The sequence below is a fragment of the Cheilinus undulatus genome, linkage group 13, assembly GCF_018320785.1.
Source record: "Cheilinus undulatus linkage group 13, ASM1832078v1, whole genome shotgun sequence".
Lineage (NCBI taxonomy): Eukaryota > Metazoa > Chordata > Actinopteri > Labriformes > Labridae > Cheilinus > Cheilinus undulatus.
In genome coordinates, this window is record NC_054877.1 from 41,846,819 (window position 1) to 41,863,845 (window position 17,027).

General features: G+C 38.5%; 1 protein-coding gene across 1 annotated transcript; it reads left to right on the top strand.

Annotated features, from left to right (window-relative positions):
- Positions 1 to 9,284: 9,284 nt before the first annotated feature.
- Positions 9,285 to 16,219, top strand: LOC121520244 (solute carrier family 22 member 13-like). Its single transcript, XM_041803619.1, has 10 exons — positions 9,285 to 9,659; positions 9,734 to 9,837; positions 11,029 to 11,183; positions 11,274 to 11,442; positions 13,100 to 13,220; positions 13,819 to 13,913; positions 13,997 to 14,215; positions 14,311 to 14,415; positions 14,499 to 14,705; positions 16,144 to 16,219. Exons 1-10 carry the CDS (start codon positions 9,285 to 9,287, stop codon positions 16,217 to 16,219), a joined length of 1,626 nt encoding a protein of 541 aa, XP_041659553.1.
- The last annotated feature ends 808 nt before the right edge of the window (positions 16,220 to 17,027 follow it).

Genomic DNA, 17,027 nt, shown 5'->3' on the forward strand with positions numbered 1-17,027 from the left:
GTAATAATTGCTGTTTTCTTTGTCTGGTATTAGAGGTACTTTCACCTGTTTACTGTTATTGATCTAACAGCTGGGAAGAATCCTGAATGCTGGTGATAGAGTCGAACCAGAGGCTAATAATGTTATAGGCTGACGACTAACCGAACCTCTCCAAACACAAAAACTGGAAATATTCCCCCAGAGTGAAATAAAGTTCAAAGGGTCAGTTCATCGATATGGAAAAAATATTTGGCACTTAATCCTTTTGTATTCACCCATGCTGAGAATTTTGGTTTTATTTGTGGAGGTTTTAAGATTTCTGTGTACTCCAGTACAGATGGGGTAAATGTCCTTTTTGTTAGCCATGGTAGCAGTCATGCTAGCAGCTAAAAAGATTAGGGATGCAGGCCATCAGATTTTTGCAGATATCCAATATGCCTTTATTTACTAAACATTTTAGCCGATACAGGTAATTGTTGTTGATTAGACCTAAAACTTCAGCCCTTAAAACACACAACTTAAAGTTTGGGGATGAATGAATTTTAAAAATTTCGGTCCTTAAGACACACTTTGAAGTTTAAGGAATGACCATGAAAAAAAGACAGTTGTAGGTAACTTAGTTCAGTCTAAAACTCCACTTCTTTGTTTGTACGGCCAATATTTTCAGGTAGTATATGCCGATTTTTATAGATGAGTAAATATCAGGAGGGAAAAAAAAATCCATCTGCTGATACCGATATCATGCCAGTCTTATTGTGCGTCATTTTATAAATTGCTTACTCAGGTCTGATTGTTAGTGATCAGTTTTGATTTGGACTAGAAAGACTCAAAAACGATTGGATTGAGTTTTATGAAATCTCCTGAAAATGTTAAAGCCCCCAAAGGACGAGATTTATGAAATATTTATATTTTGTTCTACTTCAAGCACTGCTAGCATTTAAATTATTTTTTTTCCTGATGCTTAATTGACCAAATACTTGAAATGATTGTTAAATTCCAATTAGTGTCAGTCTAACTTTGTTTTTTTTGTTAAATGTTGCATGTTAGCATGCCAAACTAAGATTTTTTAACTTGGTAAACTCGAAGCTGGCTATATTCCAACAAGTTAGCACTGACTTTGTGAGCATGTTAAAGTGATGTTAGTCTTTAGGATGGCTATCAGCTGGAATTGTCTGAATCCAGGAATGATGTACCTTAAAATCAAACATGTAAAGATTTAATGTTATTGATACCTGCTATGTTAAGCTATAGTTTCCCTTGAAATTGGGTAATCTTATGTTTTTAATAGCCAACAAGGGCAGAAAAAAATTCAGCACACTGTCTAAACTGTACAAACTGCATTAGCAACATTTCAGTACGGGAAAGTTACCAAAGTATTTAGATGCTGTGTAGAAGCCTGCATGAAGTTTTGTTGGATTTAGTCCTCTCCTATGCACCTGTCATTAAAATAATAGTAAAAGTATGGAAAAAACATTTTGACAACCTTTCCTTAGATTCTAAGTATTTGGAAAATTATGCTCAATACATTTATAGCTAGGTTAGAGGCAACTGACTGCTTTAAAGTTTTATTGTAGTGGTTCCTACTGCCAGTGAGTTATTATGTGTTTGTTTGATTATCTAAAGCTCAGAGGACTGCATGTGGAAAGAAACCTACAAGGATTTAGCTGCATGAGTAACAGGTCTTACAACTTTGACCGCTTAGAGACAATGGATAAAGGATGGATTGCTGTGAATATTTTTTAAAAACTTGTGTATCTGAGATATGAGCATGCAGACACCAAAATGGTGAATATGGTAAACCAACTAGTTATTGGCATGTTAGCATAAATAATGTAAATATGTGTGCATTTGTGTATTGGCATCTGGTACGGTTGTCAACTACTAATTTCTGAGGGAATCACTCTTTAGTTTATGTAAGTGTGGAATAGTGGAGAAGCTTTAAAATCTTACGATTCACAAGGCAGGTGCATAAGTGAGGAATAAATACATCAAAAATGGCAGGTAAACTCCTGCACACTGTCTAAATTTATACAGTAACATTAGCAGTATTTTGATGGTATTTGTGCAATTCAAGCAGTCTGGTATTTGTTCCGGATTTTTGGTAAATATAAACAAGAAATTACCCAAAATTTGGTGCATTTTTTTGCATGGTATCAAACATGTATCATACGGAGCTGCTAGCATCCCTGTAGATTTTCATTTCAGTCCATGTACCTCCATTATATTAAAGGGCAGCTTATGGATCTGTCAAACCTCAACTAATAAAACCATGAAGCACTGTGGGTAAACCTGACATAAAACAATGAATTAACCCTTGAAACCTCTTCAGAAGCCAGTCATGAGTATTTTCCTTTGTCACTAGGCATATTGTTTTGACCGTACTGTAGTCTCTATACTTTTGAAACACTCACCAACAAATCACAGTCGTCACTCCCAATGTAGCTGTGTGGTTGATCCGTACCACGTGCAAAGGGCTGTGAAAGAGCTCCTAGTTCAGGTACTTCTGTAAATGGTGTATGTAAAGATGTTGTAAATGTACGTATGATGGCGACTCCATGCACTGTCACACAAACATCATGAGGTTTGTATGTAATGATGTAGATGCATCGACTCTTTAAGTGTACATGTCGGATAAAAGGAACATTTTCTTGTAAATATTGATTACAGATTGAAACAGAGTGACACGCATCATGTTCATTAGACAGTTTGTTTTGTAGTGTTTCCCACTTTTTGGCCTTTTGTTGGAGCATCACTAACCATGCACATATGATTTGTTCAATTGGCACCTTATCGATCTGCTAATGCGCTTTCTTTTATTTTCATCACACAGGGCTTGTTTTCAAACTCTGTGCTTTGATAGGCATTAATTTCTCTCTGAAACCTGTCTGAGGCTCATGGGTAAAAGCTGATTTTTAAAAAAGGTGGCACAGGTTACACTTCTCTCTCCATGCGTGTGCGTGTACGTGTGTGATTTGGTGATAAAATGCTTGATCATGGAAGGCTTTGAGCTGAAACTCACTTAGGATTTTCTAAATTTCTTTCCCTTTTCATTGTTTACTCTAAGAAAACCGTCATTCTGCCTCTTTACGGGGCGTCTGAATGATTAGTATTAATTTAATCATTAAATTGGCTAGTACATTTTTCTTTTTTAAACCTTTTTTTACAGATCATTGCATATATTTTTAAAATATGATTAATTATGAAATGTGTTCATCTACAAATGCATTATTTGAGGTGGAATATTTGTGATAACATACAAAAGACATAGATTATTGGAAAATGTCAACACATGCAGATGATTTTTGGTAGCTGAATAAAGTCACATGATGGAATAAAACGTGTGGACAATGTTTTATTGCAGCCACATTTCCTCACTAGAACTAGATCACCAGTATCCGGGTCCAGATCTTCAGGTGTCCAACAAATACATTTGTACAGGTGTCAGCTTTTTTCTTGACAGATGCTGTGGGGCCCAGATATTCAATAGGTTAAATTAAATATTGTAGTCTAATCAACACATTTATGTTCTAAATGTCTTTATGTTCTGCCAAAACAAATGCATTTTTATCCTTTAACTGTGAGATCAGTATCACCCATACAGCCACCCACAAGGGGGCACTTTATGGAGCTATATGTACAAAGATGTGTGCACAAATCTGCAAATGTGTAGGTAGATTTGAAAATACATGCACAAATCCACAAATGTGTGCACATACAGTTAGGTCCATATATATTTGGATACAGGCACAAGTTTTGTTACTTTAGCTGTTTACCAAAACATATTCAAGACAGTTATATAATCAATATGGGCTTAAAGTGCAGACCCTTAGCTGTGATTTGAGGGTGTTCACATCCAAATTGGAGGAAGGGTTTAGGAATTACAGCTCTTTAATATGTAGCCACCTCTTTTTAAAGGGACCAAAAGTAATTGGACAGTTGACTCAAAAGCTATTTCATGGGCTGCATGGGCTATTCCCTCGTTAAGATATAATTAATTGAGCAGGTACAGGTGTGGAGTTGATTCCAGGTGTGGCATTTGCATTTGGAAGCTGTTGCTATGAACCCACAATATCCAGTCAAAGGAGCTCTCAATGGAAGTGACACAGACTATGCTTAGGCTGAAAAAAGAAGAAATCCATATGAGAGAGACCGGAAATATTAGGATTAGCCAAATCAACAGTTTGGTACATTCTGAGAAAAAAAGAGCACACTGGTGAGCTTGGGAACTCAAAAAAGCCTGGACGTCAATGGAAGACAACAATGGTAGACGATGGCAGGATCCTTTCCATAGTGAAGAAAAACCCCTTCACAACATCCACCCAAGTGAAGAACACTCTCCAGGAAGTAGGTGTATCAGTATCTAAGTCTACCATAAAGGGAAGACTTCATGAGAGAAAATACAGAGGGTTCACCATAAGGTACAAACCATCAATCAGCCTCAAAAATAGAAAGGCCAGATTAGAATTTGCCAAAAAAAAAAAGAAAGAAAAAAACAACAAAAGAAGCCAGCACAGTTCTGGTACAGCATTCTTTGGGCAGATGAATCTAAGATCAACCTGTACCAGAATGATGGGAAGAAGAAAGTATGGAGAAGGCTTGGAACAGCTCATGATCCAAAGCACACCACATCTTCTGTAAAGCATGGTGTAGGCAGTGTGATGGCATGGGCATGCATGGCTTCCACTGGCACTGGGTCAAAAGTGGTTATTGATGATATGACAGAAGCAGCCAGATGAATTCTGAAGTGTATAGGGATATACTTTCTGCTCAGATCCAGCCAAATGCAGCAAAGTTAACTGAACAGAACTTAACAGTACAGATGGACAATGACCCAAAACATACTGTAAAAGCAACCCAAGAGTTTCTTAAGGCAAAGAAGTGGAATATTCTGCAGTGGCCGCGTCAATCACCAGATCTCAACCCGATTGAGCATGCATTTGACTTGCTTAAGACAAAACTTAAGACAGAAAGACCCACAAACAAGCAACAACTGAAGACAGCTGCAGTAAAGGCCCGGCAAAGCATAAAAAAGAAAAAAAAAACAGTGTTTTGTGATATCCATGGGTTCCAGACTTCAGGAAGTCATTGCCTGCAAAGGATTCTCATCAAAATATTAAAAATGAACATTTTATTTATGGTAATGTTAATTTGTCCAATTACTTTTGAGCCCCTGAAATGGGGGGACTTTGTATAAGAATGGCTGCAATTCCTAAATGTTTCATAGGATATTTTTGTTTAACCCCTTGAATTAAACCTGAAAGTCTGCACTTCAATTGCATCTCAGTTGTTTAATTTCAACTCCAATGTGGTGGCATGCAGAGCCCAAATCATGAAGCTTGTGTCACTGTCCAAATATTTCTGGGCCTGACTGTATCTGGAAGAATGTATTCAGATCTGCAAATGTGTGCAAAGATCTGTAAATGCATGCAAAGATTTGCAAATTCGTACAAAGATCCACAAATGCGTCCACTAGTCTGCAAATATGTAGACCAATTTGTAATTGTGGACTGGCTTAATTTTGGTTCAGAAAACTCTTTTTTTTTGCTTCAAGTTGTCAAAACCCTCACAAGCCATCAGTTACAACTGAAATCTGCCTCTCAACTGGCTGTCATACCCACGTGACTTTTGCAACACTTGTACCACGCATGATCTGCAAATGTGGACTCAAATCTGTAAGTGTAAGAACTTGGTCTGTTTCCCTCAGCACAGGCTCACAGGCAAGGCTGCCTTCCTCGTCGCATAGGCATCACACAGGAGGCAGCCGTTAAGACTTTATAAAGGCTGTATTTATCGTCAACATAAAAGGAGAAATATTGTATCATACTGTTATTTTTCATATTTTCATTGAAAGAGTGAAGAAAGTAATGACTTCCTTTTCTCCAAAATCGTATCACAGCGGTGGTTAAATTATCACCTCTGCTAGACAGGGGTTTATTGTGTTCTATTTTTAACAGAGCTGGGTGATGGTTAGCATTAAGATCGACAGAATGGTCTGTAACATTTATATTTATATTAATAACAGGCGAAGTGAAAGGTTGCCCCTACGGAAGAGTATTGGGGCCACTGAAAAAAAAAATTTTTGAGATAAAAAATTTTTTTTTCACTTGTGAGAAAAAAGTCAGAATTCTGAGATTAAAGTCAGAATTCTGAGAAAAAAGTCAGAATTCTGAGAAAAATGTGAGAATCCTGAGAAAAAGTCAGAATTCTGAGATTAAAGTCAGAATTCTGACTTTAATCTCAGAATTCTGACTTTTTTCTCACAAGTGAAAAAAAAATTCGTCTAAATTTTTTTTTTTTTTCAGTGGCCCTAATAGTCTTCCGTACAAGAACGACGTCGCACAACGCGAAGCTCTATTTTCGTACTTTTACACAAGTTTATCTCAACGTTCCTACCTGGAGGTGCGCCGCATTTTTACCCCATCATGTCCCGTCTGCAGGTGAATCTGAGAAACCCGAGGTAAGGCATTTCCGCAGTGTAAATAGGCGGGAAGGCGCGAAATGACAGCTTCCTAGTTAAAAAAAAAAAAAAAAATACTCCTTTGCTTTTTTCGTGCATTTTCTCAGCAAGTATGACTTTGTTGTCCACTTAGAATGAAAGACAAAATGTATTGAATTATGCTGTAGAAATTGTCGGGGTTTTCAAAGTTTAAACTGTGTTTAAATTATGAGAAAATCCGTTTTTGACAAAAACTATGATTAAAAACTTCCGGTGGGAGGAGCAACAGGATATAAAAAGGGCTGCTCCAGCTTCCTCAGTCATTCTGGAGCATGCGGCCCTGCAGGTAAGATGGTGTTATTTTCCCTTCAGGGTTTTGTTGTTACTGTGAATGTGCTGCTTGCTAATTTTCTGTTATGGTTGATAATTGAGATGCAACAGTCAGAATAGGTTTCAGAGCTTTTGTGTCCTTTACCTGTCTGTTTAAATTCTTTAAATCGAAATTTCCCGTGTGGTTCAGTGACAACTGACTAAAGCCCCATAGCTTTAGGACTATATATTTCATTTATTTTGAAAGATTCAAAGCTTTTTAAGTTTAAGGAACAACAGTGGCATGTGGTGGCACATTGAACTTACAGAAGCTGTTTTATAAAATTTTTGTATAGCACTTTTAAAACATAATTTCTTTCACTTGCCAAAAATAATATATATATATATATATATATATATATATATATATATATATTTTGCAAGGAAAAAGAAATGCATTTAAACGTTCTAAAAATGATTTTTAAATGGGGGTTATTGTCATTAAAAGCTCAACTAATTATATTATTTATGTCTATCAAACCCTTCACGTGTATGTGTCCTTGATGCAATGAATTACTGAATCACTGTCAAAATCCATGTCATTTTTCTATGCAAGGCCACTCGTGTTTTTTTTTTTTTTTTAAGACAAATGAATCATTTGCAATATACAACAACTGTGTGTGTTGAATTATTACAGACTTGGATATGTCAGTGATTTGCACTAACATTGATTTCTATGAATTATTTATTTATTTTCATTTTGCAATTTCAGATATTCCATCCAAAGCTGCGGAGACCAAATAGTGCTTTTCATATGGTAACTATTTAAAACATTAATATTTTATTCTACTTTGATCTCGCTATTTTTTCACCTACAACTAACCTAATTATTGATATCAAATATCTCTTTTTTTTTACAGATTTAAACCCTTTGAATGACAGTTATTTGTCATGATGCCACCATGTTTTTTTATGAAAAAACAAACAAACAAAAATTAATTAATTAATCAATTAATTAATTATAAATTGATTCTTTTTGTTTTTTTGTGTTGAATGATTATAGCCTGAGATGTCAATTAGTGGCAGAAACATTGATGTACTGCATTTGTTTTTATGTTTACCATGTTTTCTCCCCATATGCCAAATATGGTCAATATTAGAGCTGCAATGATTAGTCGCCATAATTGTTTGTTGACTATAAAAATTAGTCGACACAGAAATTCTCAAGTGTCAACACATCGTATTATTGTTTTTGATATTGGTAAAATCAAATACCAGCTGGAAAAAACTCATCTGTATTTGCAGTTCACTACTCAAAGAAGAGAGCCAGCCTCACACCAGAACATGTTGACATGCTAATGTTCCTGCACTGCAATTTAAAGAAATTATAATCTATTGTTCAGTCCCTTGGGCTGGAAGTTTGACTTGTTGACATTAAGCTTTACTTGTACTTTTGGACTTTGGATTTATTTTTATGGACATACCAGTCACTTTTGTTGTTTGTAACCTGCAAGGCAGGTGAACTGCTACTATTTAAATTACAACTATTTACGTAAAACGGGGATCCAAAATAGTATGCCAAATAACCGTGATGAATCGACTAATCGGAAAATTTATTGATAGATTAGTTGACATAAAAAATTATCATTAGTTGCAGCCCTAGTCAATATGACGCTATCAGGTGGATAGTAGCAGAAATGATCAATTCCAAGGCAAAAGCCCAGATTGATACCCAGCTATGATAAAATGCATGTAATATGCTTTAATGGAAGTGCGATCAAAAATGGCATTTTGAATGGGTTCCAGTGGTGCATTTTTGGCCTTAACAGTCTGAATTTAACTCTTGCTTATAAACAGTGTATTTTAGGCTTACTGTAGGAGCTGAGCTGGAAATGACAAGATCAAATCAAAATAGCTAATCTTGCCTAGTGTTGCATTGTATTTATTCCAAAGCTCAAAATGAATTTTAGTGGTTCAAAATCTTCAGAAATGTACATTGGATTGGGATTTATCATGAAGGAGGTGGTGGTTAGTTCTGAGGTTAGACAAATAGAGAAGCACTTGTTTAGAGTAGCAGTTCTAAACTGGCCTAAACTACGGAATCACAACTAATGAGAAAAGGCGACCCAAGTTTTTGAAAATTTTCAATCAGTTGTGTTTATTTCCTAAGAATAATAATGCAGTTAATAATAATAATAATAATAATGCAGTTTTCACCTTAGATGGATTGGCAACCTCAGAGCAGACAAAACCTCTCACCCCCCCTAAGATCTTTCATTTCATCATTTTCATAAAAACACTAACATTTCTCATTGTCATTTGACATGTTTGCAGTACACAATGTCCCATTTTTTTAGGAAATAGAGTCATAAGATGAAGTAAAGTTTCAGGATTTTTGCTTCTACAGGTGAGCCATTAGCAAACGTGGTTTATATTTGGCTCAGTTTTGTCCCCTGCCACACATTCAGTTACTGACCACAGTGTGCTGGTTAAACATTCATTTTTAGACTTCACAATAAGACACTCAACCTGAGTTTTCTCACATTTCCAGCTCATGAAAATGGTGGAATTTGGAGAGATTCTGAAAACTATTGGTGACTTTGGTTTGTTCCAGAAGCTCCTGATATCAGGATTATGCATTCCAAACTTCTTACTGCCCATTTTCTTCTGCAGTTTTCTATTTGTTGAGTCAGATCCAGAGCGACATTGTAACACAGACTGGATCCTCAGGGCTGATACGAACCTGACCAGAGAGGAGCAGCTGAATCTGACTCTGCCCCGTGAGGAGGATGGGAACTTCAGCAAGTGTCGGATGTTCACACCTGTGGACTGGAACATCAGTGCCATCAGGGAGTACGGACTCAATGAGACCACAGGGTGCCAGGACGGATGGGTGTACTCCAGCACGCTGTATGAGGCCACCATAGTCACTGATGTACGTCAAAACAGAATGTGATTTTTGGATAACTTTTCTTCCTTTATTCTAAATGTATCTGTTTTGTATTTTAGTTTGATCTTGTCTGTGGCAGCTCGAGCTCAGCTGAAGTTCTGCAGACAATCTTCATGACGGGTTTACTGACTGGCTCCCTGGTCTTTGGGCCCACGGCTGAATCGTAAGTGACTTTCAGGGAGAGTTTTACAATGCCATTTTCTTTTAGGTTGGGAAGTTGAGTAAATTTAAAGAAAAATGGGGAAAATTGGGATTAGGGTCAGCACATCCAAGTCTAAGACTGTGGTTCTCTGCCAGTGGATTGCTCCCACCTGGTAGGGAGTGAGTCTCTGCCTCAGATGAAGGAGTTCAGGTATCTCTGGGTCTTGTCCATGAGTGAGGGTAAAAGAGAGCGTGAGATTGACAGGCGGATTGGTACGGCATCAGCAGTACTGCTGGCGTTGTGAGAGAGAGCTGAGCTGAACGGCAAAGCTTCTGATTTGCTGGTTGATCTACCTCCCAACCCTACCTATGATCATGAACTCTGGGTTATCGCTAAAAGAATGAAATTCTGGATACCAGCGGCCGAAATGAGATAGGGTGAGGTGTTCAGACATCCAAAAGGATCTCAAAGTAGAGCCACTGCTCCGTCGCATCCCAGGTGAAGTGGTATCGGCATCTCATCATGTTGCCTCCTAAGTACCTCCCATTGGAGGTCTTCCAGGCCCACTCAGTTAGGAAGAGACCTCAGGGGAGACCCAGAATGCACTGGAGGGATTATATATCGTATCTGGTCTGGTCTGGGAATGCTTCAGGATCCCCCAGAAGGAGTTGTAATGTGTCGCTGAGGAGAGGAATGTCTGGCTTGACTTGCTCAACCTGCTACCACTGCAACTCAGCCTTGGATAAGCGGAAGAGAGTAGATAGATGATGGATGGCATTTTGAATCAAAAAGTTGAGACAGGGCCATCATATATGCCCTTGGGCGAGACACTGAACCCTGCCTTACTTCCACTACATTGTCAGTGGTGTGTACATTTGCATGGATGCATAAGAACGGGATTAACTAAAATGGATGGGCACCCTACAGAGCAGCCTTTGTGATCAAGGTGTGAATGTGGAGGTAATTCATCTGAATGGGTAAGTGAGACCTGTGGTTTAGAAAGTGCTTTGAGTTGTCAGATGGCAAAAAGATGCAATACAATCTCAAGTTCATTTACCGTTTACCATCCACATGGCATAATGATAACCTCCATTAATGCTGAACCATGTTTCCCAGGTTTGGAGAAAGTTTCACAGCTACATGTTACACAATGTCCCAACTTTTTAGAGAGTGTTATCATGATTTTACTGCCAACCTCTTTCTTTCCTTTAGGTATGGCCGAAGGAGAACCACCCAGATTCCAGCAGTCCTTTTGCTAATATTCAATGCTGTTGCCGGTGTGGCTCCAAACGTCTATGTCTATGCCGTGTCTCTGTTCATGGTTGGAGCAGCACTTGGAGGATATAGAATCAACTCTGTCGTATTAGGTACAACCATCCTCAGCTAGGGTCAAAAGTCATAGCACACATCTGTCCTGCTCTTGAGAATGCTGTGTTCTTTCTTTATTATTTTTGTAGCTACAGAGTGGATCGGTGTCACCAAAAGGTCGATCGCGTCCTGTCTGAGTCAGATGTTTGCAGGTCTAGGACAGTGTGCCATGGCTGGTCTGGTCTATGTTATTCGTGAATGGAGAACAGCACAGTATATCATGGCAGGAGCACAGGCGGTTGTAGTCCTCTACATATGGTAAGCCTTGTCCATATATTTTCTTCTCTTTCCCACATCATGCTTTATTCAGACTGGAACTTTAATGTCGAACCAAAAAAAAAAAACAGCTTCACCACCAGTGTTTAAGAAATTTTTGGTCACCCAGGTATGAATTTAAACTCCAAATTGACACAAGTATTTGGCCACACCTGTTAATTTTTTAAGTCAAGTGTTTCAGTCAGACCCACTGGTGTATAAAATCAAGTACCTATATAAAAAAATATAAAGTCATCACCTCCCAATGATGATTTTTTTTTTCAAAATTAAAAAAAAAAACCTCAAAAGCATTGTTCCAAATGATTATGCACGACAGAGTCAAAACATTTTATAGGTTGCCAAGAACTGAAAATGGTCATGTTGAATTTGCAGCGTTAGGAGGTCATATTTACCAAAATCAAAGCTATTTCAATCAAAACATCTTAACAGGCCAAGTTCCATGTTAACATAGGAGCCCATCTTTGATATCACCTTCACAATTCTTGCATCCATTGAACTTGTGAGTTTGTGGAGAGTTTCTGCTGGAATTTCTTTGCAAGATGTCAGAATATCCTCCCAGAGCTGCTGTTTTGATGTGAACTGCCTCCCACCCTCATGGATCTTTAGCTTGAGGATGCTCCAAAGGTTCTCAGTAGGGTTGAGGTCAGAGGAGGATGGGGGCCACACCATGAGTTTCTCTCCTTTTATGCCATAGCAGCCAATGACACAGAGGTATTCTTTGCAGCATGAGATGGTGCATTGTCATGCATGAGGATAATTTTGCCATGGAAGGCACGGTTCTTCTTTTTGTACCATGGAAGAAAGTGGTCGGTCAGAAACTCTTTATACTTTGCCAAGGTCATTTTCACACCTCCAGGGACCCTAAAGGGGCCTGCCAGCTCTCTCCCCATGATTCTGGCCCAGAACATGACTCCACCCCCTCCTTGCTGACGTAGCAGCCTTGTTGGGACATGGTGGCCATCTGGACCATCTACTACTCCTCCATCTGGACCATCCAGGATTGCACAGCACTCATCAGTAAACAAGACTGTTAGAAAATGAATCTTCATGTATTTCTGGGCCCACTGCAACCATTTCTGCTTGTGAGCACTGGTTAGGGGCTGAATAGTAGGTTTATGCAGGACTGCAAGCCTCTGGAGGATCCTACACCTTGGGGTTGGTGGAACTCCAGAGGCACCAGCAGCCTCAAATACCTGTTTGCTGCTTTGTAATGACATTTTAGCAGCTACTCTGTTAATCCGATGAATTTGTCTGTCAGAAACCTTCCTCATTGACTCTATCTGCACAAACCTGTCTGTGCTCTGAATCAACCACAAATTTCTTCACAGTACGATGACAACACTTAATTTTTCCTGAAACATCGAATGTTTTCATACCTTGACCAAGGCATTACAATATTTGACGCTTTTTCTTCCCCATATTGCTTGAAACCTGTGGTCTGCTTAATAATGTGGGACGTCCCTCTTAAGTAGTTTTCCTTTAATTGGGCTCACCTGGCAAACTACTTATCACAATTGCAATCCAATTTGCATAATAATTTGGAACATGGTGTACTGTCATTACAGTCCCTGTTGGTGTAATAGTCGTGCAGCTGAATACTTTTGCCCGTTAAAGTATATTTAATGATTAAACCTTCCAGGTGGATACCTGAATCTGCGAGGTGGTTACTCGGTCGAGGAAGAACTGATGAGGCAAAGAAACTGATACGAAAAGCTGCTGCAATCAATAAAAAGACCATACCAGAGAATCTGCTCAATGAGGTAAAATACGTTTTTATAGTAGGATAAGGTTAAATGAAACCTGTGACAGTAGAGATCATTAGAGCTGAAATCACGGATGATTAAAAGAACTATGCACACATCGTTCACTCTTCATATCAGTTACCCCAAGGTTGTGAAAAGACAAAAGCTATTTCTAGTTGAATGCTGTAAGCCCTCGAAATGTTTGTTCTGTAATGCCCCAGAATGTTGTTAACAATTTTTCATAGTACAATCACTATCTCACTCTGAGTTGCTAGCTAGAAAAAAGTGGAAAGAAAAAGCAAACCACACCCCTAGCAAAACTGGTCCTCAGTAAAAGAGGAGATTAACAAATCTTTGAAATGTAATCCATCCTAAAGTTTTCCAGGTGATTTTTCATTGGAATGCATTGATGGAAGACTTCAAACGTCCTAATTTCCCTCCTCCTTAAACTTTTTCACTCTGCTGTCCCGAGGTATTGGATCAAGAAAAAACAGGGTTGATTCAGCCTTAATTCTTGGCATAGTTCTGTAAAATGGCAGGAACCAACTGATAATGGTAAAACAGTAGTTTTAATTCGTGTGCTGTCCAGCGGTTTAATGATGCGTTTGTCTTTCAGGTAACTACAGAACAAGATTTGCAAAAAAGAGGACTCAAAGAAATTTTTATGTCGGCAGTCCTGATCAAATACATTTTTATTCTATCTTTTTCCTGGTGAGTTCAGCACATTTTGAATGTTATTTTCATTCCTGTTTGGACTTCCCTCTGTTTCATGCTTTTATTTTTGCGGTTTGAAGGTTTTCGTTAAATCTGGGCTACTTTTGCCTTGTTCTGAACGTGGGTAAGTTTGGTTTGAACATCTTCCTGGTTCAGTTTTTGTTTGGGATCTCTGAAACACCAGCACATCTCCTGTGTATTTGGGTCCTGGAGCACCTCGGGAGGAAGAAAACGCTGATATCGACCCTCCTGATTGGTGGGTTCATGTGCCTCTTAATTCTAGCCTTTTCTCAGGGTGAGTTTTCTTTCCTTCACATTCAGTAATAATGGAAAATTTATCAGATAGTTATAAATGTACCATAATTAAATGTACTCTAATGTCCATTTCAGACAGTGCTGTGGTGATAACAGCCCTTGCCACCACTGGAAAGTTCTTCTTAAACTGGGCAGGATCAGTGTGTATGGTCTACATTCAGGAGCTGTTTCCCACTTCTGTCCGGTACACACAATAAAAATACACTTGTAGATTGTGAGATGCTCTACCTCCATGCCGTTGTAATTTTAAAGATGATTGTCTATCAGACAAACCGCTGTAGGTTTGGGCTCCATCGCCTTCAGAGCGGCAGGTTTGCTCTCTCCTCTGCTCAACATGTTAGCCGTTTATCACCACGCCATACCCATCATCGTCTTCAGCAGCCTGGCCGTGGTCAGTGGAGCCCTCGTCTTCCTGCTGCCTGAGACCAGCAGAAAAGAGCTTCCTGATTCAGCCAAGGATGTGCAGGACAACAGGTAAACAAACCGAGTGATTTACAGAGAAAGGGTGCCAGTGTTGGCTTTTATTGAGGGTTATTTACATCCAGTCTGGTGAAATTCTTTACAGAGGGGATATGTGGCTGTCTCCATTGAGATAGAAAAAATACTCCAAAAACAGTCATTTATACATTCTATACTATAACCAAATGAAATAAAACCTCATGTAATTAACATGGACATCATAGTTGGGTTAAAAGTGGAAATGACCTTCGATGGAAGGAGGGGCTCTTATTCTAATGTTTAGGAGGGGATTTTTTTGTTCTTAAAGGTACAGCTTTTTTAAAGGTCACATATCTTACTGTTTTAAGACAAGTTTATATTGGTCTCAGAGGTCCCCAAAACATGCCTGTGAAGTTTGTTGCTGAAAAAAACACTCCAGTGTTGGATTTTTGCATGTCTAAAAACTCCTCTGTTTCAGCCCTGCTCTGAACGAGCTGTTTCTGTGTCTGTAGCTTTAAATGTTACTGAGCTGTCTGACTCTGCCCCTGACTCTGCTATTTTCAGGAAATGGATGTGGCTTAGTGGATGTGGCTCTCCTGAGGAGGGTCACTGTATATCCTTTATGCAATAAATGGTTAAATTTATGACATGAAAGTCCCTGACTGGACTCAGGATTCTTGAACTTAAGAAATAATTTTACTTAATGTCAAATAAATAGGTAGATAGGTAGTTTCCCACATATAATATACAGTGCCCTGATGCTAATTCTGTTAGCCCAAGATAGACCAAGATCCATCTGTGTGAAAGTACCCAAATGCACATACACAAACATGAACAAGAAGCCATGTCTACAGTAGCATCTTAGAGTGCATCCTCTGCCATTTCCATTGATTTCTGGGTATTCAAGGAAACAGTTAATGTTTCCTAGATCACAAATTAAATTTTACACCTTCTTAACACTTTTAGTGTTTTTAACTTAGACTTCTAATCACTCAGTTTCTCTGATGGCTTGGACAATCTTCTTTGTACTACTGCAGCTGCAGCTTGTCAAGCAACCAGCTCTCAGCATTTTTGCTATTTGACATCATGGAGAATTGGCAGTAATTATTGCAATTGTAATAAAGGGGACATGTAAGAATCACTTTATCAGGCTTTTCTAACATAAATCTGTCCCCCTGGTCTGTCCACAATCCCCAAGGGGTGGAGTCAGGGTGGAGTCAGACAGCTCAGTATCACTTAAAGCCAATGACACAGAAACAGCTCGTTCTGAGCAGGACTGAAACAGAGGATTTTTAGACATGCAAACATCCAATACTGGAGTGTTATTTCAGAAACAGACTTCACAGGCATGTTTTGGGGACCTCAGAGACCAATATAAACTTGTCTTAAAAGGGTAAAATATGTTTCTTTTAACTGCATGTTGATGAATGTTGAAGGTAAGAATGATGCTAATCTAAATGTCTTTTCATTGTAGGAACGGGACCACAAAGATGACAGGAAGTGACTCAAACATGGCTGACCTCAACAAACAGAAATCAACCAAACTCTAGTGGAAACACTGCTTGTTGTTTGTAGCATGACATCTTTATTCTACCAGTTTTGTTCTGTTGCTGAGTCATCCTGTTTATCTGATAAGTTCTGAATGTCTGACTGTCTTTGAATAAGTCTTTATTACAAAGCTGAAAGAGGATGAACTTCTGACTCAGCAACATTTTTTAAAAGTACCAGAGCCAAACAAAATGTAGCATCAGGCACCATCCAATGGTCCAAAGAAGAAATGAATATGAAGTATAGCTTAAAATAAACAGCAGACAGATGTTTTCACTCAGTGGAGATAGGTTCAGTACCAATAACAGCACAGTTCAAAGCTAAACGTATGTCAGGGAAATGTCTTAACAGGAAATAAGGGACTCAAAGGTTAAAGCTGTTTATTTACAGAAGCTGTTAAATCGTTGCATTGAGGAATGAGCTTAAATTCACTAAAATGTCTAAAAATGTCCCCACTTGTCCTGGGGTCAGAGCTGTCTGTAAGAAGAGGAAAAGGAGAAAAGATCTCTGGAGTCCCATGTGGGGTCCCATGGAGGTGAGCAGAGCAGATTAATCAGTTAATTGTTAATATTTGTGTTAATTTTTTATTTATTTTGATGCAGATGTTAATTTGAAAAAAAGGTTATCCAAACCTTCAACCTCCTGGGAACCAGGTTTCTGTTAGCCAGGTTTCTGCTGAGATTATTTTCACCCCTTGAATTCACTTTAAAAATTATGGAGGGAAGAGAAAAAAAGTCTGTGAAAGATGTTAAAACTTATAACAGCTCTGTGGCACCAGTGTGCTGACTGGCACTGCTGCAGTTGGTGCAA

What these genes read in the sequence shown, in the direction of transcription:
- LOC121520244 (XM_041803619.1), top strand. Translation starts at nt 9,285, where the DNA reads ATGGTGGAATTTGGAGAGATTCTGAAAACTATTGGTGACTTTGGTTTG. An exon ending in CTGTTTCCCACTTCTGTCCG is followed by an intron (nt 14,416 to 14,498) that starts GTACACACAATA and finishes ATTGTCTATCAG; the next exon opens with ACAAACCGCTGTAGGTTTGG. An exon ending in AAGGATGTGCAGGACAACAG is followed by an intron (nt 14,706 to 16,143) that starts GTAAACAAACCG and finishes TTTTCATTGTAG; the next exon opens with GAACGGGACCACAAAGATGA.